This window comes from Drosophila subpulchrella, chromosome 3R (assembly GCF_014743375.2).
Source record: "Drosophila subpulchrella strain 33 F10 #4 breed RU33 chromosome 3R, RU_Dsub_v1.1 Primary Assembly, whole genome shotgun sequence".
Taxonomy (NCBI): Eukaryota; Metazoa; Arthropoda; class Insecta; order Diptera; family Drosophilidae; genus Drosophila; species Drosophila subpulchrella.
Window position 1 is genome coordinate 18,309,940 of NC_050609.1, and position 27,204 is coordinate 18,337,143.

General features: G+C 42.1%; 7 protein-coding genes across 7 annotated transcripts; 2 read left to right on the forward strand and 5 right to left on the reverse strand.

Annotated features, from left to right (window-relative positions):
• Positions 1-13,478: 13,478 nt before the first annotated feature.
• LOC119553045 lies at positions 13,479-16,167 on the reverse strand. The gene is made up of 5 exons (XM_037863142.1): positions 16,087-16,167; positions 15,915-15,972; positions 14,029-14,153; positions 13,719-13,962; positions 13,479-13,655 (listed from the first exon to the last, which is right to left on the reverse strand). The coding sequence occupies exons 3-5, from the start codon at positions 14,116-14,118 to the stop codon at positions 13,639-13,641; spliced, it is 351 nt and encodes a 116-aa protein (XP_037719070.1). The 5' UTR covers positions 14,119-14,153; positions 15,915-15,972; positions 16,087-16,167; the 3' UTR covers positions 13,479-13,638.
• On the reverse strand, positions 15,915-17,873 carry LOC119553025. The gene is made up of 2 exons (XM_037863085.1): positions 16,087-17,873; positions 15,915-15,972 (listed from the first exon to the last, which is right to left on the reverse strand). The coding sequence occupies exon 1, from the start codon at positions 17,179-17,181 to the stop codon at positions 16,162-16,164; it is 1,020 nt and encodes a 339-aa protein (XP_037719013.1). The 5' UTR covers positions 17,182-17,873; the 3' UTR covers positions 15,915-15,972; positions 16,087-16,161.
• Positions 17,874-18,010: 137 nt separating this feature from the next.
• On the reverse strand, positions 18,011-18,664 carry LOC119553044 (thyroid transcription factor 1-associated protein 26). The gene is made up of 3 exons (XM_037863126.1): positions 18,478-18,664; positions 18,162-18,415; positions 18,011-18,131 (listed from the first exon to the last, which is right to left on the reverse strand). The coding sequence occupies exons 1-2, from the start codon at positions 18,610-18,612 to the stop codon at positions 18,182-18,184; spliced, it is 369 nt and encodes a 122-aa protein (XP_037719054.1). The 5' UTR covers positions 18,613-18,664; the 3' UTR covers positions 18,011-18,131; positions 18,162-18,181.
• Positions 18,665-18,674: 10 nt separating this feature from the next.
• LOC119553041 (28S ribosomal protein S18c, mitochondrial) lies at positions 18,675-19,319 on the forward strand. Its single transcript, XM_037863110.1, has 2 exons — positions 18,675-18,807; positions 18,863-19,319. Exons 1-2 carry the CDS (start codon positions 18,774-18,776, stop codon positions 19,249-19,251), a joined length of 423 nt encoding a protein of 140 aa, XP_037719038.1. The 5' UTR covers positions 18,675-18,773; the 3' UTR covers positions 19,252-19,319.
• Positions 19,276-19,972, reverse strand: LOC119553032. Its single transcript, XM_037863098.1, has one exon. It carries the CDS (start codon positions 19,910-19,912, stop codon positions 19,343-19,345), a length of 570 nt encoding a protein of 189 aa, XP_037719026.1. The 5' UTR covers positions 19,913-19,972; the 3' UTR covers positions 19,276-19,342.
• Positions 19,973-20,144: 172 nt separating this feature from the next.
• LOC119562884 (RING finger protein 37) lies at positions 20,145-23,177 on the reverse strand. Its single transcript, XM_037876000.1, has 2 exons — positions 22,166-23,177; positions 20,145-21,624 (listed from the first exon to the last, which is right to left on the reverse strand). Exons 1-2 carry the CDS (start codon positions 22,868-22,870, stop codon positions 20,863-20,865), a joined length of 1,467 nt encoding a protein of 488 aa, XP_037731928.1. The 5' UTR covers positions 22,871-23,177; the 3' UTR covers positions 20,145-20,862.
• Positions 23,178-24,134: 957 nt separating this feature from the next.
• On the forward strand, positions 24,135-26,959 carry LOC119554298 (sphingomyelin phosphodiesterase). The gene is made up of 4 exons (XM_037865162.1): positions 24,135-25,180; positions 25,430-26,150; positions 26,461-26,610; positions 26,673-26,959. Exons 1-4 carry the CDS (start codon positions 24,144-24,146, stop codon positions 26,841-26,843), a joined length of 2,079 nt encoding a protein of 692 aa, XP_037721090.1. The 5' UTR covers positions 24,135-24,143; the 3' UTR covers positions 26,844-26,959.
• Positions 26,960-27,204: the final 245 nt, after the last annotated feature.

Consider the following 27,204-nt stretch of genomic DNA (forward strand, 5'->3'; position numbering starts at 1 on the left):
GCTTTTATTTTTATTTGTGTGGCATAGCGACCGGCAAATAAAAACACATCACGAAACCGAAAACGAATATCGGGATTGGGATTCTTCTTTTCCCAGGACAAACACCTTGAAGCGCTTTAATTTTTACGATCCTATCGTAAATGGTATATCTCTTTTCCAGCCAGGAGAACTCCCCGGTAACAAGGCAAAATTTATGCAATTAGAAATTAATATTATACAATTTGATCCATGGCCTTATGGCCGCGACACGCGTTTCGAGTGTCATAAATGTGGGCTAAAACTGCATGTTTATGCCGCAATTTGAATGGGGGCGTGACCCAGAGTTTTCTTAGAGGGATTTCCATAAAAAGAAAATTTTAATGCGCAGTTCAGCCAGAAATTAATATTGGATGCTTGGCATCTCCTTTGTTTGGCGACAAATTTGACTCGCTTCCTTCCCATTCGCCGATAACTTTTATTAATCATTTAATTCGGCAGTATAAACTGGGTGGGGTGAAGATCCCTGGTGGAGGCCGATAAGCTGTAATCCTAAACCCAACGTGGGAATCCGCCAACTGGCCAGAATGTCCAGGAGCGGGATTACCATTTCCCCGAAAGAAACTCAGATAAACACCAGGTCCCAACGAAAAGATACCAAGTCATTACAACACAGCGCATTCATAATTAAAAATGTTTACACAAATCAACTGCCTTGGGGGAAATTCCATCAAGTGCAATGGGCGTGAGGAAAGCCCAAGCTAATTAGTCTGGAGAGGAAATGGTCTTTGGGATACCCTGGAACTAATTGGCATTAACTTAATTTAATAATAGCTTTCATTTTACGGAAAAACAAAAATTATATTTATTACAACACTCTCTTTATTAAATTTTGTATAATATTGATTTATTTATGGAACATACTTCTCAATAACTGCATATTTTAAATATTACACAATACAAATTTCAATTTTACCAGACAAAATTTAGGATGAAGTAAACACTAAGTATTTTTTTTAAGTATCTACTATATTTATGGACATTTTTTAAATATATAAAAATATGTGATACAAGGTTCAAAGGTTAAACTTACTTATAATTTGGATACCCTATAAGTTGTTATATGTTTCGTAGGTTTTCGAATCCTTTACCTAACCCTATCACTCACCGAACTCAGCAACTAATCAACAGCTGAATTAGGAAATCAACCTTTTGAACCCTACCATATTTTCTGAGGACTCTTTACCCTCTCCATTTTCAAAATCCACCCCATCCCCTTTGATTACCCCGTGGCTAATTACGAATTCGGGCAAAATGCGCGCTAAAAAAATACACCATGAATCAATGGATCCGAGGGGTTGGACCTTGCCGCACAGGAAGTTGCAGGGAAATCTAATAAATGGAACCAAAAATGTGCGTACATCAAGGAGCATTTCGGGTGGTGAAAGCAGGAATAACACTCTGCATAGCTAAGTGAATTTGTAGCTGCATAAATCGAACTTTCACTTTTCGGCCACATTTTCTTTCTGCTTTCTTTTTTCTTAGCTGCTTGGGAAAACAGGACACGTAACGGTAGAAAAGCTGGACAAAGTACAGGAAAAGGAATGGGATTGGGAACAGGAAAAGGACCTTTGGAAGTCCGACTCAGGGCGTTGCTTTTCCGTATGAAATTAGCATAATTCCCTGAACAGTTTTCATTATGTCTGAATTTTAAGTAATTTTTTACCCCGGGTCCTGGCATATTTTTTTTCCCCCGAAAGTCCTGGCCCATTGCAATTAAACGTGTAATTACTCGACTGCTTAAAAATTCGAAGAGGAGGTTTTCGCCCTTCTCCGACTTCTATTTGTTGTTTTCGTTTCATTTCTTCGCTTTTTCACGGAAGTTTTAACTTGTTTTTATTTGATTTTCTCATTTACTCTGGTCTGAGTTATTAGTGAGTTGAGGGTGGGGATTTTTCTGTTTACTTGTTGTGACACTTTCAAGTGGAGCTGGGGATCGTTTTTTTGTTCTTTTATTATTTTTGGCTTAAACGAGTTTTGTTTCCTTTTTTCGTATCTGTGTTCTGTATCCTTCTTGGAGATGCCCTCGCTATTGGACACTAATCTCTGTAGTAGCTGCCATTCCCCCACATTTTTTGCTCAATTCCTGTGGAAAGTCAAGGCAGACTGCACTTAAGGACACTCAGAAATCAGACTTTCCGTCTGGCTGAAACAGAGACAAAAAGACAGAAGGGCCAAAGAGGAAGCAACAAAAGATTCGATACAACAGGAATGATTTCCTTGGACGGAAAGGCGAAATTGGCAAAAACGCGAAAAGGATCCTGGGAAGTCTATTAGCGGAGCACAAAGGACTCGCCGGGCGGATAGTTTTATGATTTTGATAGCATGTGACAACAGGATGCATGTCCCGGGGCCATCGACTATCATGTCTGCAATTTCCCTCAGATGATTTTCCCATCACCGTTTTTATGGCCCTCGATAATGCCTAATGGATGTAAGTCCGACTGCCAGGCAAATTAGATGTGAAAAGGCAGCTTAACGTTCTTTAGATGGGTCAATTAGGCAGGACGATTTATGCCCATTCTTAACCGCCTCTTAGGGAAAGAAGTCCCAACTAAGCTGTAAGTTACATGCCAATTGACTAGGGATTTACCCGGTAATTTGCTTTAAAGTTCTCTTTCTTAAGGACAAGTCGCGATATATAGCTTTCTTGTTTCTCTATTTAAAAAAATTCTGACTTTCCACTTCCTGGACTCACTTCATGCGTGCGCGATTTGCATTCCCATCCTGTTATCCTGTTGCCTGATGGCGAATATCCTGTGTGTGAAGGACTCGTAAATCTTTCCCCTCTCTCCCTCACCGCCTGTCTGTCCCATAAATCATATGCAGCCAAGTATCTGAAACAGAAAAATAAGACAAAAGCTACTTTTACGCTTCGACGGGAGAAAGCGTTTTGCTTTTCCATCTCAGTTTTTCCCCTGGGAGTCTTTAACTTGGCAATTGCTTAAGTTTTAAAATCAAGAGATTGATGAAGAAGTTCATAGGAAAACCTTAACTTACTTACTTTAACTTTCAGATGGCCTATAAATACTTAACTGATGACTTAAATGCAAAGTAATAAAAAAATTTAAGGAAGTAAAACGCACGTTGTAAATCTTTTTTAAATGAATAAAACATTTTAATGCAGTATAAATATATTTTAGAAACGCAAGGTTTGAGATAAAACACAAGAATCTTTCTTAATGAAAGTATTTCTGAGCTATATTTAATTTCGTAACTTCCTAAAAATAACAACGTTTTATACCTTTTCCTACCCAATCACTTTGGGAATTGATAAGTTCCTTACCATGACTATAATTTTCCTGGGCCAAGTCCTCTTTTAATTTGATTTTGCCGCCCAATGCAATTTTCTGTTTACGTTTCATCTGCGCGGAGATTAAGTAGAGCCCCTTGGCGATGAAAAACTAAAACTACAACTAATCGCAACCCTTTCGGCGGGTAAAAGCAATCTCAGTTCTTGGCTGCAGGGAAAACTATCTGAAGTTTGAGGAGGGGATGTCAGAATGGAAGTGGCGCACCCAGGACATTCAGGATGCCCGGGAGACACTCTGCCAATTAACAGTTACATGTGCTTGAAGGAAATAATTGGGTTGCGTGACAGGCGGGACATTCTGCTGGGAAAATGGAAAAAGGGAAAACAAGGCTAACCAGCTAAATAGTAAACAAACGGAGCAAGCAGCTCTATTAAAAGCAAACAAACGCACACGCGGATAAACTATGCAATTATAGTGATTGCTGATAGTGCGTCATCGCCGCCAAGGAACTGGAAAACTTAGGAACTCCTCCTCATTTCCATCCCATCCTCATCCACATGCTCGTCATAATCATCTAGTCATCATCAAAGTCCGCCGCAGGACAAAGGCGTTGCTAAAGTTATTAACGCTTCGTGCGGCGTCAATCAAATTGGGGCTTTTCGAAGACCGATTTGCATGTGACTATACTGGGAAAAAAAATTAAATAAAATATGTATATGAACAAACAACATAATCTTATCTTAAAAGCATTTAATACAAATATTTATCATAATCTATATATCAGATTCCAGGTACTAAAAAATCTTTAGAACTGAAAATATGTGGTTTAATGATAATAGTTTTAATATAATATATGAAATTCAGGGAATTCCCAAGTATATTACTATTAATTTATTATTATTAGTTTGGTTTACTGATGAATTTAAATAGAATTCTGATTGATATTTTTTCAGTGCAGCCAGGGGAGGATACCAGCACACACCCACCCCAAATCGAAAGCCCAGCCCAACCCCTTCCTCAAGTCGCATTTTTGGGCCAAAAAGAGTGGAAAACGTGTGCTGGCTGGTCCCTGAGTTTATGTTAATTTAATTGCAACACCAACCGCATTAGAATAGTTCCACGTATCCTTGGAAAGGAGCGTCTATGCTTATGGCAAGGGTTTCCTCCGGCGATTGATGTGTTTGCCTTTTGCGGCTGCTCGACTTGGTTGCCATTGACAAATTTCTTGGCAGGCGGCGTTCTTAATTAAGTTCCTTCGGCAAGGACTCTTAATTGCGTTAACTTGTTTGTTTGTTGAGGTGAGCGATGTGTTTCTACATATAAGCATATCACCCATCGATAGTTCCACATTTGATATGCCATCAAGAGAGCTCACACATCAAAGGCAGACTTTGCTGCAGGACGAGATTCGAAGGAGAGGTTGGGGTCCTGCGAAGGAGGCTGTCATTATTAAATTTAAATTACTCCTGGGGCAAATGATGAGGTTCAGGATGAGGTTACTATCATAAAGATTTAAGCCGATACTAAATTATGGGTATTTACTTATAAATATTCATACCATTATTTTTTAATGTTTAGCAACAATTATAGGTCTAATATAAAATAATGTATGTTAGAAAAATAGACTGAATAAAATTAATATGATCTTTGATAATGGGCACCCAGTTACCCATTTTATTTTTTAAAATAATTATTATATTATTATTTGTATCTTTCGGCAAAAAAATATATAGAATCATTGTCTTTTTTATGCCATAACATTGATAGTGATCGTTTGTCAAAATCAATCCCTGGCAGAATGAGCCATCTCCTGTCTCCACTCCCCAAAACAATTTCGGTAAATGTTTATTTATGTGCAGCGCAGTTTGTATTTATGGCCGAATCATGATGACAAATGTCAGATGTGGCAAACACTTGAAATGGACACTGGACAGCAAGGACCCCTCCTTGGAAAAGTCACCCTCTTCGGGGGCATCAAAACACTTGGTTCAGTGTTGTGGAAACATTTTGCAAATATTCCTTCGGCGATGCGAATCGGGAATAGGAAATATTTATGGCCCGCTCAGCACATTACACACCTAATTTCTATATTAGTTTTTCTTGTCCATTCCGGGAAAGTGCTGAGCCTGAATATTTATACAGCATGATTGGATTTTCGTCACGCCTCTGGACCAAGATCCCTCCCATTTGTCAGACCGAAAGTTCTGGCCATATTTTGATGGTTCCATTTTTGCTTTTACGGCTGCCTCATTAGGCTCCATTTTCCCAATGTGTTTGCAAAGGGTTTAAGCCCAACAAATGACTGCGATTTGCAACAAAGGAATAGTACCACTCCCCCCAATTTTGAATCTATCGCTGATGATTTAATCGTGCGTAAGTAATAGTTATAAATTTCCCCAGGCCATTATTGGTTCCAGCATTCATCAAATGGCTGTTTAAAAGTTTCCATTCAGCGCAGCTTTCATTGAAAACTCATAATTTTGATTTACGAGGACAGCTGTTGGAATTTTAACAATGGTCCACAGATACATCCCTCAGATACCTAAAGCCCACCCTCCCTTTTTATGCTCATCCTAATTTTCATCGCTAGTATCGCATTAACACATCATTTGGAAGCAGGGGAGGAAAAAAGGAACAAGTTGGACATGGATTAAATATCACAAAAAATATCATGAATTTTGAAAAGTTGCCCAATAAAGACAGTATTTTAAACGCACTTAAAAAACAGAACCCAATAAAGAGCCCATAAAATATTATTTATAAATTTAAAGAGGCATGATTTATTATAGTATATACATTTTATAAAAAGAAATTTATTAAAGAAATATTATTTTATAAGGATTCTATTCTTTTTTTATCCACAATGTATTCATAAATTAAAACGAATTTTTTTCAGTTTTTTATTTAAAGTAAAAAAGTCGGTATAAAAAGCTACAGTCCTGCATTTGATTTGCATTTTCCGCTGTCAGTAAACGCTTGATTTATGTGTGTAAAGTAGAAAACTGGAGCTCATGATCTGGCAGCATAAATTGAAGCTAACCAAATAATCGCCAGTTCCCAGGAGATATACGTTTGCCCTCCCGAAAACCCAAGCTAAACAAACGCAATTGAAAGCCATGAATTGCAAATGAATTAATTTTCGGGAACAAAGGCGCACAAAAGTTGAAATTGAATTTGTTGCTCATTAAAAAGAGCGCCACTTTTCGTTGCGGGGATAGTGAATATATATATATATGGGGGTAGTGGGTGGGTGGTTCATGATTTTTAGATGGTGTTTTAGGCGACCTGGAAAACCACTTAACCACATGGCACATGGCTAACCACACACACACAACACGTTATGGCCGCAATTAAGGCCATCATTCCAGAGGCAAGACATATGCAAATGGGCCAAAAACCCTTCTGCTCGTATATCATCGCTTTGAGGGGGAGTTGGCATCACATTTTGGGAATATCAGGGAGTACCACCCCCCGAGAGGGGCTCAACATGAATTTTAATTACTGCGTTGATATTTCAATTTGAATTTCGCTAGCTCAGTTAATTTCATTAATAAATATTTATGGTGTTGTCCTGACTAAGCGTCGCAATTAAAAATCTCCATTTTCCGAAAAGGGGTAGTTCCCATACACCGAAAATAAATGGGTTAGGTGGGGGTATCTATTCCAATGAGAAACGGTTTTTTAAAGTTCTATTCCATTTTTTAATTGTTAGTGAAGGTTTGGTATGTCAGGCTTGAATAAACTTTTTAAAACTTTAAAATATATTATTACTTATTGCAGTATAACATGTCTAGAATATACTTTTTAATTTTCAAAGTCGATCTGATCAAGATTTTTACTAGTCAACATTCGCCTTACCAATATATTTAGAGCTGATTCTTTTTATTCAAATAAAAATCGAATTGCTAAGCTAAGAGTCTAATTTCGTCATTTTTTACCTTCTTGTTCTTGAATCTCCTCATGTATAGTCTTCTCGATCCCTACGCCCAATTATTGTCGAACCCAAACCCATTTTGAAACCCATCGTTCTTGGTCAACTGTCAATGATTGGAGTGAAGCGTTGGATGAGTTGAAAGCCCATCCTCGACAGAGCGGGATTACGTGCTCTGGCTGGCTTTTTTTTTCCTTTGCCTTGTCCATTTACAAGAATACCCACTAGAACACACATGGCGACATGCAGGACCCACAAAACTCACAGGACATCGGGACATGGACATGCCACTCGTTAGCCATCCGGCCAATTGATTGATGGCCGCACCAAGGAATTTCCCGCTCGGAATGCAGGGCCAAACAAAAAGTCCCCAATCCTGTAGATCCTGGCGCGCATCGCATTGAAAAGCACTTATCACACCTCTTACCCTGCGACGGGTTAACTCCTTAACCCCCTGACAGTTGAAATTAAATCAGCGCTGATTTCAGTTGGGACTTTAAATGAGTCTGTCGCAGCGCATTTCCTCATTCCGCCTCCGAATTTAACCCGCAATCCTTTCGTGAAAACGAAAACCCACTCCAAATTCGGGGGAATTAAGTACAGTCTGTTCCGGCACTGTTAAGCCCGTTGGCAACTCGCAGATTAACTCAAATTTGTGGCGGCCCAATAAATTTCATGGCGCGGCATTAAAAATTAAGCGCAGCCACAAAAGAACTTGCAGTCGACTTTTTACCGCAGCCGTCAGCTAATTACACTGTGCTACCTGTAGATGAAATTTGGCTATTTTTATATTTCATTATTTACATATATATTTATTATTAAAAATATGCGACGGTGCCATGGAAATCACTAGAGTGCTGAAATCATCTTAAAAGGTGTCTAAAGGTAAGCAATAATTTACTTGTAACGCAGAAGTTAAAGGGATTTCTCTTAGAAGAAGAATTTCTGTTTTTCACAGCATACTTTTAGACGCTTTTATAAGAGTTTTGATTTCTTCAGCAATAGCAATAGGATGGCTCTACTAAAAGATTTCATAATAACATGTTAGATATATTTTTTACGAATTCCTTTCAATGACTTTTAAGAAAAATCCACTCACCCAACCCTGCAGTTGAGTGTACCACGTTCGTGTTGGATTCTTTCGCTCCAATAAATTTTACCTGAGTCTCCGCAGTCACGCCTTTGCATATGTCTGACTCCCAGTCCATCCTCGAAGCCTCCCTAATTTATGTGGTACCAGAAAGGATCTACGTATCTATGCATCTTTTCCTCGAAAACTTGCAGGTTGTCTCGTCCAATTTGTACAGTTGAGAATCAGGGGAAAATAAGGAACCAAAGTCGTAGACTTATCCCGCCGGAAAATGGGATTTCCCACGACTGGGGGTAAGAGTACACAAATCGAATGAAAAATCCATTTACCCCGGGTTCAATTTCCCCATTCCCATTTGTTTTCGGGTAAATGTGGCAATTTTTTCCTCATATTTCAGAACAAAAAGGCGCAAAATTACAAAACAAATTACAAAATACAAAATAAGAGGCATATTTCTCACTTTTATGATGTTTACTGGCCACGCCCCCTCGCCCCCTGTTTTATTTTTTCGTGACCTTTCACCCTTATTACAGCCAGCAGGACAGCGTGTTTTATACACCATTCTATATTTTTTTTTAATTTTGAATTTCGAATGGAAATTTACATAATTTATGGGCAGCAACAAAAGTCACACACAGATACGGATCCGAGATCCGGGGTTCTATAAAAAAGGGGGTGGCGACCTGAAGCATATGCCGGAATGAAGTTTTTTTCATTAAAAATTTGTATATAATTTACGATTTTTTAAGTTGCGCAACCGAGCAAATGAGACGCAAATTATTTTTGGTGCTTTTTGGTTCTTGATTTGGTCAGGCAGCCTCATTAAGAGCTCATTAAAAAGATTGCGCGAGCTGAATCTTGAGCATTTTAACACGTTTTTAATTTTAATGCATTTTATGGCCCCTTAACAAAGTCCTCCGTCACAGTTGAAATCATCATCATCGCGAAGGGGCATCATCATTGAATTTTACCGCGAGCTGACTTTCACTTGTTGACTGTGGACTCTCCACTCCTGAATCTCCTGAAATCCCCGTTCTCATCCTCGTCCTCGTCAACGTCACCGCACATCAGCACGTCAAACTTCATTAGGAAAGTCGGAAAGTGGTGAGGATGGTTTTTCCTAGAGGGTGAATTCCCGCTTTTCCTCTGCGTTGCCTTCATTGTTTTTATGGGCTGCGCTAATTAGTTACGAAGTCATAGAATTTTACAGGAATTGCTCTCGAGGATTGTCATGCTGTTGTCATCCCCTTTCCTTCGAATTGAACCTCACTTGATGCAGTCATCATTTGTGGTTTTCCCTCGGAGTGGGTTTCAATTCTCAGGAGGAGAAATTTTTGTCAGGCAGTTTTATTTAAATATCTACTTCATTTTTAAATGATATAGTTTTCCCGGTTTTGCATTACGAACCGTTTACCACACTTTAACGGGTCACAGCACAAAGGGCCTAAATGAATTTAAAAACATGTAGTATACTTTTATGCACCTACAAAATTCATTTAAAAAATCACTCTCGTTATTATTGTTACTCCTTATTTTTTGCTCCTTTTTAATCCCATTTTTTGATGTTCTGTGAAAGAAAAAATAGTAGTTGGAAAAAATCAGTAAAGGCTTCCCAGTAATTTGTGTAAAATCCCACCACAAATTAATCAGGATCCAAAAACCAGACTGACCACTTGACCACCATATAAGTCAGAGCAAAACAAATCTCAACTAAGTGGGAACCAAGACCGAAGCCAATTACAAGGAAGCCCATTTGACAAAGTGAAAGTCCAGGAGTCGCAGGAGTAAGATGTTGGCAGGTCCATAAATTTGCGGGCACACGGACATAATTATGCAGACAGGCGGTCTCAAAGGGTTAAGAGATTGGGTTTTGGTATGGGAGCTCGACGGGCTTGTAAATTAAAAATACCACGCCCCGCCGTGATAAATCAAAGTCAGTGGGCTTTGTATTGGATTTGCCGAAAGGAATTTGTAGACATTAAGAAAGTCCAAACTCGGAATTCTTCGCCAAGCCCTTCCTGTTGCTTCCCGGCATTTGAATAAAGTTGGACCTTGTTTTGGGGAAAGTGTCGTTGACATGTTAAGACTTTCCCCAGATTTATGGGCCCAGCCTAAAAAACGCCTTGGGGTGGTTACTTAGGCAGTAAGTAGAAGGTCCTGGGCCAATTTAAAAATTGAATTTCCAAACTTACCACTCCGATTCACAGCTAATCATGTTTCAAATTGCCCAACACACATGTGCCTGCGGTTCTTAGATCTCTTATCGATGCCAAAATTTTGACACATGCCACATCGCACTAGAATCCCCATTGTCTCTGGGTTTTTCCTGAAAGGCCCTAATGCGATTATATATTGTGTGTTTTTGCCCCAAAATTCGGCCAGGGAAAGCCATTTGCCAGCAGCTCTGATTAAATTGGGTTGCAGATGCTCATAACTGTCACACATGGCACAGGACCTCCTTTGACTCCTTAACTCTGGAGTGTCAACACCGAACCACCCAAAAAACAAGGAACAAAAACCTAAAAACAAGCAAATAAAAGGGGAATAGAAAATTCCTGGGATACTAGAAAGTTTTGAATACCCTTAAAAGTTGAGATCATACATAGTGCACTGTATAGGGGAGTGTCAGTTCTTGACATATAATGACCTTTCAATAAGCCAATATATTTTTCGCATTTATTTGCCATTGTTGTTTTCCAAATTCATCTCTAAACTACTATTCCCTTTCAAACAGAGTACAACAGAACAAATTCAGGACAGTTTTCAATAAACCCATCAAAAGGTACTAGTGCTGACGCTTTGAACCCTCGCCCATGTGCGTAACCCCGCCCAAATTCCACCGAGAATGCCCCCTGGCTAACTCATTGTAAACGCAATTTGATTTATGGACAATGTGGAAATTGAAAATTGTCGCATGGTCACTTTAATTTGAGAGTTATGCGACTTTAAACTGAATAACGGGGGATGTCCCTTGCTGATGATGCGGCAGGAAGTGAATTATGTCACGGCTCATTGTGAGGTTATGTAGCGATGACACACGAGTACAGTACCGCCCACTAGGACAACTATGGTCGGCAGCGGAGGCAACTGTACTTGAGTCTCGGTGCGTGTGAAAACAGGATGCGGCACGCGTCGCTTGTTAACCGCTCACAGTTGCAAGCTAAAGAGCAATTTCGGATGGGACAGGGGTGACCAGTCACCCTCTTTGTCTTATTTTTTCCAGGGGTTGGGGACTTATATTTCATGTTTGTTACTCGGTGTTTACCGCTGGCTGCTGAAGTGCCGCAATGGTTTAGTGTCAGCTTATAGTTTTGACATTTGTCGCCGGTACATAAAGCTGATTGCAGATGAGTATCGGAAGTGGGTGCTGAAAAGGATGTGGATAAAAAGATGGATGTTCTGGGACTCACTGCAATCCACTGAAGTGTGAAATATGTCAATAAAGTAGCTTCTGTCTGCTTTACATTTTGAATATATTTTTTTCCTCTTTGGAATAGATGCTTTCAAAACTTATTGGAATAGTAAAATATTATTTGTTGAAAATCGATTTTTAAAATTTGTAAACTGTTTAAAAGGGCGTAGTAAAATACCTATTTTTTATATTATGAACAAATAATGTTCTAGTTTGTATATCTTTGTAATAACTGTTTTAGTATAGTTCGAAAATCTATTTTCTTTAGATACTATACTAATCTCCTTGTCAATAAAGATTCAGACTATTTAATGAAAGGATTCCTGTCACAGAAAGATGGATGTCCAGTTTATCGCCCTTAAATCGATGATGGGTAAAATCCACCATGGAGTGTCCACTATCCACTCCATCGAAATTCCTCAGGGGCATGTTTTAATCCTTTGGTCAACCCCTTTGGGGCTGCTTGACAAAGTTTCACTTATTCGGCAATTATTGGAAATATTTTCGAGTTTTAATTGAAAAACTGGTGGCTCTGACCCGCCGTTCTGGGCCACTTTCATGCATGCCTGCACCTGCTGCTGTCCACAATTAAAACTGCCCCCAAAACACTCCATGCAAAAACTTTTCATGGCTATCACCCCGCTGCCCCTGTGGGGGATTTTATTTTTCATGGCTTTTCAATTTTAATTGAAATTTATGCGCCGGCTTTCAAAGGGTTCTGTTCACACTACCCCCTGCCCATTGTTTGTGGCCACGTGTTTCGTTGGCCAAAAAAAGAAAGAAATGGTGTTGCAAATTGTTGAAAATTTCGAAATTTACATGGACAATTCGCCAGGAGCATAACGAAACTGAAAAGGGGTGATTCTGTGATTTACAACCCGCACTTTCGTAATTTATGAGCCGCAGCACTTGAAAAACAAAGCGAAAAACCAAACCGAACAAAACACGGAAAGTGCATGCAAAACATTTTGTGGCGCCGTTTTATTGTGCTTTTCGACTTGTTCATGTGTAAAATTTGAAATTGTTGTAAATAATTACCCTAATGGCTGCCGTCCCCATTTTCTTACCCCGTCGCAAAAATCCTGGCAAGTCCTGGCAGTTAATTTGGGATCCCCGGGCAACGTCGCCATTTGTAATTAAGCCTAAACCGTTAATATTTCAGCCAGATAAGAGCAACTGCATCCCCAACTCCATAGACTCCATGCCAAAATGCCCATAAATTCACGGCCAAAAGTTGGTCCTTTCGCCAGGATCTCGGATCCAAATTGTTTGGGGAAACATTTTACGGTTCGGGTGTTAATTTCCAGGCAGATTTTTTCTTATCTCAGACCAGCGAAAGTGAAAATTTCTCCATCCTTGTTTTTCTTGCCTGCATTGGCAAGAATTTAATTAGCATACCGAATCGTTAACAAGATTGGAAAGCCAGTGAGTTATGCACAAGTTTCGCATTTAAATAACAGGGTGAGTAGGGTTAATCCTTTGGAAAAAGGAAATTTTGTAATCTAGACATAAGGTGAGTGAGCAAATTAAGACGCAAGGAATCACAAAGCTAGATTTTGTAAGTAACCATATTTGAAATTCCATGTATATATTTTTAGCATACTTGGAACATTTCAAATAGATTAGATACTTCTTTATATAAACCTAAACATTTCAATAAGTATAGCTGTCAAATCTTTCTTATCACAAAGAACAATAAAAGAAAAAATTATATATATGATGGCATGAGGGTTTTAGTAATAAGCACAATTATTATTTTGATATTTTAAATATGTCTTGAGCATTTTTATTTTTTAAGCAACCTTATTATGGCTGAATTAATATTTAGCGGAACACATGACTACAGCTATGTACTTAACTCATACTAAGTTATTTAACAGCAACTACACTAAAATGTATACTAATAAAGGCGTTGTTAGCCAATGTGAATATCTGAAAAAAATAAAATATGTTTTAGTTTCATCTTGTAGGAAGAACTCTACATTTTGTACTTACTATTATGGTGAATATTTATGTTGACATGTGGTAATTTTGGAAAAGAAAATCCTTTTCTTTTTCGTTTTGGAGCCGCCAAGGCGTTTTGTGAAGAGATGAAGAGTAGTACAACGATGAGAAGCCAACAGCACTTGAAGTATTTCATTTTGATGATAATATAATCCGGCTGTATTGTTTTAATGCTGAGAGTTGAGCTAGGACTGAAGCTATAGCGGGGATGGCTCTTGATTAAATATTTAAGATTCTACCAAATACAACAAAATCCCGATGATCATGACATCATTGGATCTCTTATCAGCTTGGATTTTACCGAAGGCGGGATCGTCGCTGAATCGAAAAGTGAACCCCCGGTAGCTCTACGAAAAACCCAAAACAGCTGAACCGGCGTTGCAATGATCATTCATAGGTTTTTATTTACTTTGGGCCGCAATAAAGCTGTATTGAATTCGTAGAAAATATAAAATTAAAAAAGAATTACCAGGCGTACACAATATGCCATTAAAACTTTCTGTTTTGTTGTTTGTATTTGTTTATGTTTATTTCAAAAGGTTTTTTGGTAAGGCGGGCAAACTGAAAATATTATACAGTATTACATTTTTGTAGGTGTTGTTATGATATTTTGAGGTACCTGGAATTAATTAATTATGTAGTTGCAAAAATGTATGTTCAACTTACCTATGTCTGTATTGTTTTTGGCAACGGGCGTGTTTTTGTCAATAAAATGGAATATAAAGAATAAAGAGCCCTTAACCCATTGTCACCCGAATAAAACCCCATAACTACTCGAACATAAACATGCATAAATTGCATTATAAGCGACCCAAACAAAGCATTATGAATCAGAACCCTCGGAACGGCAATAACTATTCATTATCGACACATAAACGACCCTTTGAGCACTCATCTCATAACTGGAAATTTTTATTAAATAAACAGAACAAAGCGATGGCCGGAAAAATGTCACACACTATATGGTGAGGGGATGTGCCATATCCTTCTGACCCACTAAATTGGATCTGCGTGAACCCTTTCCCATCCGGCGTAATTCAATATTTGACTAGATGAGATTTATGGCCACAGGGTGTAGCGACTTCCTGCGAGGAGGCATCCTCGTCCTCATCCTTTCGCTTTATTTGCGCAAAGTATAATTTTTGATTTAGTGCGATTTGTGTCAACGGGTTGTGTGTGCAGCCCAATAGTTTCGCAATATTCGGATTCGGCAAAGTGAAAGTTTTCCCGCTTTTTGTTTGCCTTTCCAGCGGATATGAGACCGCATGCTGATTGTCAATCTGAAGTGAGGGAAGGGTGGTCCCAAGTCAACCCCCTTTCGAGGCGGAAACGGATGTTCCGCCAACGGAATTCGCATAAAACTTTACTATTATGCCGAATATTTTGGCGAAAATTGAATCGCGTGGCAGCCAGCAAATTGCTTTGTTCACGAAATCGCGAGGGAATCGGAGGACCTACGAGGGTGACTCTGGCAGGTACAGGATTCAGGATTCAGGATGCCAAAGATGATAAGGCTCAATGGCACCAGGGCAATTTGCCGCCAGAATTTGCATAGTCGCGGATCGCGAAAAAAGGGTTGATTCGCACGGCCGGAAAAGTGTGACATGCGAATTTATTACAGGTGGCATTAGATTTAATTAGCGAACGGAGCGTGCTCGGAAAAGTAATATTCTGAACACCCAAGAGAGCTTCAAAGCCCCTAACTCTTTTACAGATTTCAATGGCATATTTTTTCTCATCATCATCTGATTATATTGCTTTGCCTGAAAAATATAATGATATGCGAGGATGTGATTGCATAGGGATTAAAGGGAAGACATGATTATTTTGCATGATGCCATTCTAAGCACACTTTAATTTAAGCCAAATGTTTCGATAAAATCGCGATATTATCTTTGCGTTTCGATTCCTAAAATTTATAATCTTTCCAGTATAGCCAGGTACTAAAAGGATGCTCATAGATATCTCTTTAGTGTAACCAAAGTTACAGATTTTTTGACTGAGTTCCCCCAGTATAACTTGATTTTTTAGTGTAACCAGTGTTACTGTAATAAACTGTATCGGTTGCTGTAAGCAAAATCAATTGAAACGAGTGTTATTGGTTAAAAAGAGTCCATTTTGTAGTTGGTGGAAGTGGGAATTGAAAGAGTCCTGTTTAAATGTCTACTCATTAAAAACTCTAAATACCTCTAAAAACGAATTGTACTAAATATCTCCCTGGAAAAACGTCGAGCTCAGGAAATTCCTGTAAGTAAATCTTGTTAGTGGAAGTAATTGGACAAAAATGCAAAAAGGCATATGTTGACTTATCCAATTAAAGGCATGAAGTATTGACCTATCCCTTAAAATGGCAACTTACTTGACTTGGCCTTTGGTTATTTTTTGTAGAACCCGTTCCATCAGTTGCTTTCAGACAAAGGTTGATCATTCTGTTTTATCTATTCCAGGTGCCGGATCCAGACCAAAAGTGCGGTGGATAATTTGGATAATACCACAAGTTAAGTTGTTGATTCCATTGGTTTCCAGGATTATTGTGGGTATTCCAAGGATTATCACAGGGATTCCAAGGACCATTATTTCTTATAGCTTGATCTTGAGCAGCAGTCTGACTTGGAGCGGGTTTTTCAAAGGATTTTTCTACTGGTGATATATTTGATGTTAGGTTTTTACCATTTAATGCCGTTTTCCTATCCGAAGCGCTTTTCGAATACAGTTTTAAGCGACCGAATCGGTAGAAGATGAGCCCACCCATCTTAATCAGCTTCTTGTGAGACTCATTGTCTATGGCCATGACAAGGTGTAAGAAATCACCATGGATCAATCGCCTCATAACCCTCCATTCTGCGGTTGAGACTGAATTCTGGGCCTCTATGATTTGCAGGACCTTTTCACTGCTGGTGGATAGGCTGTCTGGAAAGTATCCAAGCACCACATTTTTCTTCGGGAGTTCTGACTCTTTCATTAACTTCAGTTTAATGTCTACTTTGTCCTGAATGTGGCAGAAATTTTGTTTAAACCACTCTGCGGTGGATAAGTTGGAACAGGTGATAAGAAGCCATCCTCTTCGAGGAACACATCCCTCGAACTGGGGCTTCTGGCTGCCAGAATGCTTCACGGTAACATCAACTATGGCCTCCTTGATCCTGGTTACTTCCTCGGTGGTCAGCAGAGTCCCAGCAGACTCCGGAGCCATACCGATTCTTACACATTTAACGAAAGTGGAGTAGGGATAGGGATTACTGGTCTGTATTCCATAGGGAGCAGGCAGGAGTCCTTTGGCAATGGGCACAGCTTGCGCCACTGCTAGAGCCTTTTCTCTGGTCAGTCCGCCTTGAAGAGCCTTTCGCAGCAGCTTCTTTTGCTTGCTTTTCAGCCGCACAAAGCCAGGACCTGAATTCTGGATGGTTGATGCCTTTGGAGCAGCATCGGACTCATTTATTGTTAGACTATTCATTTGGTTCCCACGAGTGCACGGGAAAGGAGGTCGCCCACAGCAGAGCCCGAGATGCCGCAGGAAGTCTGGATTGAAACTGCGGGTCGACAGGTGCGCAGAGTTCGCCGGCTCAGGACCGAGTTACCCCTCGGCCACTCATCCCTCGGCGCCGGCTGTTCCGCCTTGGATTGGGGTGATCTTCCAGAGTTGTCTTCTCTTCGCCCGACTACCATTCGCCAGCGTCCCTCGGCAGAGACATGACCTTGCCGAAGGACCTGTTTCCAGCCGCCCTCACGGGGAGAGTGTAGTCGCACTTCCGGGTGTACAGACAGTTACCGCACGACCATCTAGAATTTATGTCCTAGATGGTACCAACAGTACGTCCATCACCCAGCTGACGGCCATCAAAAATGTTTGAAGTTGCAGATAGACAGGCAATGTCTGCAGATTTGTTATAAGCTGTTGTTTCTTCTGTATGAATTTTACAAAATCTTGTAAGGTTACGGTTAAACGTATAGGTAGGGGTATAAATGAACCTATTCGTCATATTACAAAATTAAATTCAAGTTATAATATAGAACCTAAAGTTCAGATCGATATATTGAATAACCAATTTAGTGAATAAGAAGTACTTGTTGAAAAGTCCATGATAATTTAAGTTCTATCCTCTAAGCAAAGGTTTCTCAAGGTCTGTTAGATCCCTTTCGCAAATATTTCGCTGAATTCATAAACTTTTTAGATATCTATGTTTTCAACTGTCAAACATAATTGGTTTTATACTTCAATACTTGGAATTTTAGATAAAAGTCTTATTAGGAAATCATAATTTAAAAAATACTTTACAAACGAATTTAGTTGTGTAAAACAGTGTATTTCAATTAAAAATATAGTAAACCTACTGTAAAAGTAAACATTTCTTTGTGCGCCCTATAGGTAAAACTCCTATAGTGTAGCGCCATGGGGATAAACACCCCCTTTTTAGGGGATGTTCCTTGTAACACTAAGATGTCCTGTGACTCACTTAATGGCGCTTCATCTCCTCGATCTGTTTCAAAAGGAGCTGCATGCGATCTTTCATCAAGGGCTGACCCTTTTGGGTCCTTTTGCTAATGGCCTTGGTTTTCTCCAAACGCTTCTTTTTATAGGCTTTCACCTGGGCATCCCGCTCCGCCCGAACTTTCTCCCTTTCCGCCGCCTCCTTGGCAGCCTTTTCTTGACGTTTCATATTGCGGATCTCGGGTTTGTTGGGCTTGTCCTGAAAAATATTGGAAAAACATGTGTGTATATCTACTCTATTTTATTGATTTTCTCACTTACGTCTTTTCCCTTTTGTTTGTTTTTGTTCTTGAAGTAGGGCTTTTGACTGTGGGCCACCTTGCCAGGACCTTTGTTGGGTTTTCCATGGGGTTTTCCTTGGAGTTTTCCTTGGGGTTTCTGGGATCTCGGTTTCATTTTTGTGTTTTTATTAATTTATAGGCAGCAAACTTATCGATACATCGATGGTTGAACACATGTTACAATCAGGCATTAACCAACACTGCTCAGGTGCTGTTTTGTTATCGTTCTATCGATACCGATAGCACGAGGTAAATATTGGTTAAATAAAAGTAAATATGCTTAAATTAGGTAAATTTCTAGCGCAAAATGGTGAGTTAAAAATATGGAAAATATATAAATGCCTTACTAATTATGCATTCTATAGCCACGGTGGTCAATCTGGTGGGCAGGCAGCAATTGGGCGCCACCAGCCGCTTTTACTCGGCCTCCCCGGAATCCGCGGACTCTGATTTACCAATTGACATAACGAATCCCTATGAAAAGGACCCCCAACAGTGCATCCTGTGCAAGCACAGCATCGAGCCGCACTACAAGAACGTGAAGCTGCTCTCCCAGTTCCAATCCCCGTACACGGGTCGCATTTACGGGCGGCACATCACCGGATTATGCAAGCGCCGGCAGGAGCAGGTAGAGCAGGCCATCCTGCGCGCCCAGCAGTGCCTGCTGATGCCGGGCTACCACAAGGACCTCGACTTCCTGCAGGACCCCAAGCTCTTCGATCCCGAGCGGCCCGTGCGCCCGCACAAGTACTAGTTTCTTGCTAAGTTTGTTGTTCCTCCTTGTTGCAATGGGAATATACAGTTTCTTAATGTTAAATCTTATGGCAAACTATGTTTATTTAAGGTTAATCCTCCTCCAGATAGCGCAGCATCTCGAGCGGAATGCCCAGCTGGGCGAGGAGGTGCTTCTTTGAGAGTCCTGGCTCCGCCATCGTCAGCAGATCGTCCACAGAGGCTTTGAATGCCCGGTGCCAGATTTCTATATCACCCTGCAGCTCTGTGATTTTGCTGTGTTGGGGACTCTCTTCCTGCTGATTCTTCTGGGAATCCTCTAGCTCTTCATCCTCTGACTTATGGCAATTCTTTTCAGGATCACTCTTCCTTTTGGTAGCCTTGGCCTCTTTCTTTGGTGATTTCTTCACAACCTCTGGCTCGTCGTCCTTGTTCTCCTGGGCCACAGCAAACTCCAGCTTCTTTTTGGTCAGTTCCGTCCGGTTTTTGGACAATCCTATCCTGCGAGCGCTGAGGTATAAGGCCAAAGCCCTTGGAGTCTCCTGGTTCCTGTTTATTGGGGTATTAACAGAGGATTCCTCCCTCTGAAGTCTCATTAAAGGCGTGGATTGACAGCCACGCCTGCCCAATCCGAGTCGCGGTCTCCGGCCGGATTGAGGCGTTATATTGGCCTCTCCGGACATTGAAATTCCGGAAAATTAAAATATGGGGCAAATTTTGAAATGCTTACAACAACAACACAGCTGAATGGACACAGCTGTTTTTATCGATAACGATAACGGAGAAATGAGAATTGTAGTTACAGTAGTATGCCAACAGAGGGCGCCAAATTAAAATGTAGAAACTAAAATTTTACAATTTGTTTTTGTAAGATTTCAAAATATAAGACGCATTTTAAAAACTACAAGAATATAATTAGGTAGAATTTGTTGTAATCTTTTTATTGAGAGCGAAGTAATGAAGTAAAACGTACATAATAAAATGTACAAAAATATAACTACAATTTTTGTGACGCAAAATAAACGATACACAATAAAAATAAATAGGTATTGAATTTTAATACTAACGAAAACTTTGTAGTCTTAAACACTATTTGAAATTTAACTTTTTTATAGACAATTTGAACTTGTTGAAAATGAATAGTAGTAACGTTTAAACAAATTTCAAAAGCTATTCTAATCAAATCGCAAAAGGTAACGCTGTCGCTCTCCTTTGATTACACAATCGACTTTAGTTTTATTGTACTTTACTCTAGGTATAGTTGGTATGAATATATAAACTCGCGCTGAACGATCCTGATCCTGTCTTTTGGGGACTGTATATAAAGTGTCTACAAAAACTAGGCGCGCACTCTCTATTGCTAATCGGTAATCTGTAATATGTAATCTGCTCTATGACTAAACGTGACCTGATACTGATACATACTGCCGACGAATCGGTAAAGACTCGCGCGTGTACACATTTGGCTTCTCTGCGAAATTGCGATTCTGCGACCAGAACCGAACCAGACCGACTCTGATATGACTATAAACTAACGTAGACGAGGCCTAGGGGCTAAAGCGATTGACTGGCTTACAAACTGAACCGAACGGGGGAGAACCAAACCTATTGCAACGGTCGACGGGGGAAGCTCTTAAGGATCCAGCTTGTGGTAGCGCTCCACATCGGCTCCGCGGAAGAATACCTTGCAGACGCACTGCTGGTCGCGCGAGAGGAGCACCAGGCACTCCCGGCAGACCAGGTGGCGGCAGGTGCGGATCTCGTAGCCAAACTGGGCGCTCCGGCAGTTAATGCAGCTGGCGGGAGGAGCACTTGATCCGCATCCGGGCCCGGCGCTGGAGTTCGTGGCCAGCTGGCTGAAGCGTGTGACCTTCTGCAGCGCCTGCTGAATGGCCTGGTCGATGGAGGTTGTGGCCGAGGTGACGGTGGCACAGGCGCTGCTGCCATGGTGACTGTGCCTGGCCCTCTTGGCCGCGGGCGGCGAGTGCGGCGATCCGCCGGGGGAAGTCGCCGATGAGGAGGTGGCCGTGGCGGTGGCCCTGCTCTTCCGCTGCTGCTGCTTGTAGGCGTTGCTCAACGCCGAATAGGTTCCGGCAGCCGGACTGATCTGTCCCGGCTGGCAGGTGCTGCTGGCGAACTGCGAGGCGTGGCGGCGACGTAGGCGAGAGGTTCCCAGGCTGCGCGGCACCGCCTTGAAGTGCTCCGAGTGCTCCATGAGGAACTTCTCGATGCGCGCTTTCAGGGCCAAGTTAAGGATCGCCTTGCGCTGCGCATTGTACTCCAGGCCTGTGAAGGGGTCCGAGGGCTGCCGGCCCCACTTGGCCTCCTCCTCGGCGTGCTTGTCGATGGTGGACTGGTCCACCACTTTTCCAGAGGGCAGCACGGTGGGGAAGATCTGAAGGGGAGAGGTGAGGCGTTACAATGTTTAATAGGATAAGGAAATCTATAATCTTATAAAGGAATATTTTGAATGTTATAAGAAATCGTTGAACTTTTTTATCATATCTTAAGGTGAATAATCTTGCTTAATGTTTCGAGAACTGATATTTCTTGGTTGAACGAATGACGATTTCGTTATTTCCTTGGTGGACATTGATAATGATATATGATTTCAACATTGGTAGGAATGATTCAGAAATACTATGAACGGACATTTCCTAGGAACATTTTTAAAATCCGCCAGGCAGAAATACTATGAACCGACATTTCCTAGGAACATTTTTAAAATCCACCAGGCAATGTTTTCGTTTTACTTCTGTATATGTGTGCACATGACCAGATTGAATTGACCTTGCAATGCATTTCTTGCGGAAGTGGAATCGACAAAATGGCCGCCGCTGATTCATGGCTATGTACTCAGTTGCAGAAGTGAGAGATAGGGAGGCAAATAGGTTCTGCCTGCCTGCAGGATGTGCAGGACACAAAGGACTCCTTACCATTAGCTCCCAGGTGATGGAGTCGAGGAACTCCTCGGGAATGGAGAGAGTGGACTGCTCCCGCAGCTCGGGAACATGTCGCGGTGGTGACCTCTGGCCCGTGGGCGTCTGGGCGGCATCCCGCTGGCCGTAGGGATCGCTTATCTCGCTCCAAATGGTCTTGACCAGCTCCCGGTCGGCCTTGTCCAGGGAACGGGCGGGCAGTCCCCACATCTGAACCTTGCGCAGCACCGGAGGACATCTCTCCGTGGCCCGGATGACCACCTTGACGCTATTCGTGCTGGCCAGGATCTTGTGGGCGGACTTGAAGAAGAACACCTTCTCACTCTGCTCCGAGTTGGAGCTGCTGCGCGAGTTGTAGTCGCTCTGGTAGCAGAAGGTCACCGAGTCCACGCCACGTCCCAGATCGCGAACAAAGGCCACCCGCTCCCAGATGCCATCGTGTCGTCCATGGAGCTCAAAGGCGGTGGATCTGAGTGCTCCACAGGAGGGCCACAGCTTGATGACCTTCATGTCCACCGCCTTGGGAAAGTCGAAGACGATCTCGATGGGCGGCTTGCAGACGGCGAAGCACATGAATCCCCGCTCCAGCTGCTCGATGTCGTCGGCCACCAGATTGGCCGCAGTGTACCCGTCCTCGCACACCGCATCGCTCTCCACGGAGGGCTTCAGCTTGGGGTTGAGGAAGTTGATCAGGCTGCTCATCCTGGCTGCTCGGCGGCTGTTATGTGTCGCTTTATCGGGTGTATCTCCGCCGTGCCCCACCTGCTCTTTATTCGCACAGAAAATGGCGTCACTTCGGAGGCGTAGAGGGTCTTATGTTGCGGCCCCTGCCTGGCAAACGCTGCTTGTCCTGCCTTGTAATCCGCCTGCTAATCCCCGCGAGGGTCGCTCCTGTTCTCAGCCCGATCCCGAACACTCACAGGCTGTCCCGGACTTCGGCTGGCATCGCACAACGCTTTAAATGACAATTATCCCCCTGCTCTTCGAATATTTATAAATCTGGAGATTATACCAGGGGTGAAATATACATCAGAGTATCGATACATCGATATTTTTGGGTAAAATAAATATTCACCTAATATATGTATATCGATATTTTCGAAAACATGTTTTTGAATCCAGCCAACGGCCCACTTGGAACACTATGCGTATGCGCAATTGTTGCAATTGTTGCACCGCTGTCAGCAAACATAGTTCCAAAAAAAAACATAAATATATAAAAATTTTTTGAATGAATATTTTTTCCAGACTTCAAAAAGTTGGAACTGCTTTTCAAATTATTACGCGGGAAAAATATTGTCCTAATTCCCGGGACACCAACCAGCGGTTAAAGACTTCGCTTGGAGTATCCACTTTTGGAGAATTAAATTTAGGACTCGAACCATGTATCGATAGTTATCGAGGACTCTAACCATTTATCTAAAAAGCCCGCGTAAATTTAAAAGTAAAAGATGTATTAGTTATTATTAGTACAAAGAAAATAAATGAAGTATTTATAAAACTTTAGTCTAATTTTATAGGTATATATATGTAACTCTTATCTTGTTTACTTAGTTTAGCAAAACTAATGTGATAAGATTTGTTAGTTTGTACCAAAGACTTGCACATTTTAAACTGTGATGATTTCATTTTATGAAAATAAGATTATAAAAGGAAAAATGTTATCAGTGGTCAAGTATAAGAACTCGTTCCAAAGGTTTAACCGTTTATTATTAATGCGAAATGGTAGTGAATTGCCGAAATTGCCACTTATACGATGTATAATTCAAAAATCTGCCCCACCGGAGGCCGATTATGGCCACTTCATGAGCCGAGTATAAAAATATTTAAAAGCTCCGCGATTGTAGATTAGGCTAATCTCCCGGCTAAATGGGTTTCCCGCTCTTGTCAATGGCTTGGCCAGCTGGTGCAGAGATAACCGAAGGCTATAAGTGGCCCCATCGATGTCAGTCATGCTCCAGTTGCTCTGCGAACCATGAGGGGAATCGGAATCCTGTTGGCGATTGCCTTGACCTCCGGGTTCCTGGCGGTGTCCTCCGTGAACCTGCCCGGAGTGCCCCTGGACTTTGACGTGGACAATCACATCCTGTCCGCCATTGCCGACGACATATCCGAGCGACTGGCCAAGGAGTACGTAACCTACTTGAAGACCGGAGTGGAGACCCCCGAGTTCCTGAAGCTCACCAATCAGCTGGCCAAGTCGCACAGCCAGAAGGACATTTTCACCAGGAACATGCCCGATCTGGAGCCCAGAGATAGCTTCTTTGTGTGCGTGGCCTGTCGGTCGGTGATAAATGTCTTCATTCGCACCATTCGCGATGAGGATGGCGAACTCCACGGCGAGGACAGCTCCGTCCTGATGAAGGCCTTTGCCATGGACGCGTGCCGCCGTTTGAATCTGCAAACGGAGGAGGTCTGCGAGGGTCTGATCAACGCCAACCTGCCCACCATGGAGTATATTATGAGGAACTCCGAGATCGATTCCCAGAGCTTCTGCTCGCTGTTCATGGAGTACAGCTTCTGCAACACCGGTACCAACGAGGCCTACAACTGGACTCTGGCTGTGGATAAAACTCCGGAGCCCTTGAGCGGCCCCAAGTCCGATACGCCCACCTATAGCGAGTCCGACATCAGGATCTGCCAGTTCACCGACATCCACCACGATCCCTTGTACACGCCTGGCAGTCTGGCCACCTGTGCGGAGCCCATGTGTTGCCAGAGGAACAAGGAGACGACCGAGGGAACTAGTGAGGCGGCTGGTTACTGGGGTGATTACAGGGACTGCGATCTTCCCTGGCAGGCCTTTGAGTCCGCCCTGGACAACGCGGTGCTTAACACAAAGTGCGACTATGTCTATCAGACTGGCGATATTGTGGACCACATGGTGTGGGCCACTTCCGTGGAGAAGAACAGCATGGTCCTGACCAAGGTCAGTGAGCGCATCAACCAGGCCTTCGGGGATATTCCCGTCTATCCCTGCATCGGCAACCACGAGCCCCATCCTCTGAACCTGTAAGTAATCTTCAATTCTGGGGAAACAATAACATTAGTTTTAAAGTAATTTATATGGGGACGACAGCTGTCTACTTATAAATTGCAAAAATAGTTAATCTTAATCTTAATCTTAAATAGATTACTTTGGACTTATAGCTGTACCATTAAATCCTTATCTTTGATTTCCTCTAGCATGCTACCCAATAATTTATAATGATTTTCAGCACTTAACTATAGATTCTAATCTATATAAATTACAAATTCCAGCTTCAGTCCCGAGGGCGTTCCCGATGAGCTCAGCACCAAGTGGCTGTATGAGCACCTGTACAACGACTGGTCGAGGTGGCTGCCCGAGGAAACCAAGGAAACGATCCTCAAGGGAGGTTACTACACAGTGGTTCCCAGGAAGGGATTCCGCATCATCGCTCTGAACAGCAACGACTGCTATACGGACAACTTCTGGTTGTACCACAGTGGAACCGATAAGATTCCCCAACTCCAGTGGTTCCATGATACCCTTTTGGAGGCCGAAAAGGCCGGGGAGTACGTCCATGTGCTCACCCACATCCCGTCGGGAGATGGCACCTGTTGGTCTGTGTGGGCTCGGGAACTCAACCGTTGCATCACCCGCTTCAGCTCCACCATCAGTGGAATTTTCACAGGACACTCGCACAAGGACGAGCTCTTTGTCTACTATTCGGAGGATGAGGGACATGCCACTGCGGTTGCCTGGAACGGCGGTGCTGTGACCACCTACTCCAACAAGAACCCGAACTACAGGGAGTACGCCGTGAGTCCCACTACCTTTGAAGTGACCAACCATTGGACCTGGATCTACAATCTGACCGAGGCCAATCTGACACCGGATGAGCAGCCCAAGTGGTTCCTGGAGTACGAGTTCATCAAGGAGTTCACCGAGGACACGAGTCCTGCTGGAATCGACAAGCTCCTCGACCAGTTCGCCGAGAACCCCGCCTTGATGAGGAAGGTGAGTTAAGATCCTTGATTTAAATATAATTTTTAAATTAAAGTTGATTTTATGAATTATTTTGGGAACTATGAAATGTTACATATCATTTTAAAATCTATAACAAGCCGACCTTTAATTTTAAAGACATTAAGATCGATTGGGAATGTTAAAAATATTTTATAATATATATAGAAATGTTTAATAATATATCTTGTTACATAACTTTCATATTTAAGAAGCTTTCTTTGTTCTGATAAGATAGAGGCATACCAAATATGAAAAGCCTACCACCCTTTCTTCCACACTATAACACCCCTTTATCTTCCAGTACTGGCGCTTCCGTGTGACCTCTGCAGATCCCCAGGTGAATGAAGGTTGCGATCGCACCTGCTTGGCAGGATCTCTTTGCCGTGCTGCTGTGACCGTCAATTCCCAGCGAGGACGCTGCGAGGAACTGCTGGAAAAGCTGTATGCCTCTGTAAGTGATATCCCCAGAAATTCAAAGATACTTAAAACTAACATATAAATCGCACCCTTCAGCTGGATAACGAGGAAAACACCTCATCCGGAGGCAGTGAAGCCACCACTCCTGGACCCAGCAGCAGCACCACTCCCGGCGATGACAACGGAGGCGGGGGATCCTCCACTTTGGGTCTGCTCAGCATCAGCTCCCTGCTGGCCGTAGTCCTCTCCATCCGTCTTACCCTCTAGTAATCCATACTCTTACCACCTAACCTTAGTTATATAATCCGAATGGCTTCCATTCCAAAAGTGTCCACTCTCAAGTGGCAAATAGAAGTATGCGCTTATCCCTATCGAAAGCTAAACCTCTGGTGATTTTTGTTTGGGAGACTGGGACTTTGTTTTCCTGCCGATTGCCTTATCGACTAGTGGCGATTTGCACAAATTAGCCAATTGAAGCGTGTTGGCCATAAAACCACGGTTGGCTACGGGTTTATGACCAACACAATTTTGGCTGATTTTAAAGTCACGCATAAATGTAAGCACGTGCAAGAGAGCTTTATTTTCGGGTATTATTTATGACGGATCGATTAGGCGAAGAATCGTGATC

Excerpts from the sequence above, each read along its gene's own strand:
- LOC119553045 (XM_037863142.1), bottom strand. The coding sequence starts at position 14,118 with ATGATCATTGCAACGCCGGTTCAGCTGTTTTGGGTTTTTCGTAGAGCT. Across the intron at positions 13,963-14,028 it reads CAGCGACGATCCCGCCTTCG|AATCTTAAATATTTAATCAA; the intron begins GTAAAATCCAAG and ends TGTATTTGGTAG.
- LOC119553025 (XM_037863085.1), bottom strand. The coding sequence starts at position 17,181 with ATGAATAGTCTAACAATAAATGAGTCCGATGCTGCTCCAAAGGCATCA.
- LOC119553044 (XM_037863126.1), bottom strand. The coding sequence starts at position 18,612 with ATGAAACCGAGATCCCAGAAACCCCAAGGAAAACTCCAAGGAAAACCC. Across the intron at positions 18,416-18,477 it reads ACAAACAAAAGGGAAAAGAC|GACAAGCCCAACAAACCCGA; the intron begins GTAAGTGAGAAA and ends AATATTTTTCAG.
- LOC119553041 (XM_037863110.1), top strand. The coding sequence starts at position 18,774 with ATGCTTAAATTAGGTAAATTTCTAGCGCAAAATG. Across the intron at positions 18,808-18,862 it reads TAAATTTCTAGCGCAAAATG|CCACGGTGGTCAATCTGGTG; the intron begins GTGAGTTAAAAA and ends TGCATTCTATAG.
- LOC119553032 (XM_037863098.1), bottom strand. The coding sequence starts at position 19,912 with ATGTCCGGAGAGGCCAATATAACGCCTCAATCCGGCCGGAGACCGCGA.
- LOC119562884 (XM_037876000.1), bottom strand. The coding sequence starts at position 22,870 with ATGAGCAGCCTGATCAACTTCCTCAACCCCAAGCTGAAGCCCTCCGTG. Across the intron at positions 21,625-22,165 it reads CCATCACCTGGGAGCTAATG|ATCTTCCCCACCGTGCTGCC; the intron begins GTAAGGAGTCCT and ends TCTCCCCTTCAG.
- LOC119554298 (XM_037865162.1), top strand. The coding sequence starts at position 24,144 with ATGAGGGGAATCGGAATCCTGTTGGCGATTGCCTTGACCTCCGGGTTC. Across the intron at positions 25,181-25,429 it reads GAGCCCCATCCTCTGAACCT|CTTCAGTCCCGAGGGCGTTC; the intron begins GTAAGTAATCTT and ends TACAAATTCCAG. Across the intron at positions 26,151-26,460 it reads ACCCCGCCTTGATGAGGAAG|TACTGGCGCTTCCGTGTGAC; the intron begins GTGAGTTAAGAT and ends TTTATCTTCCAG.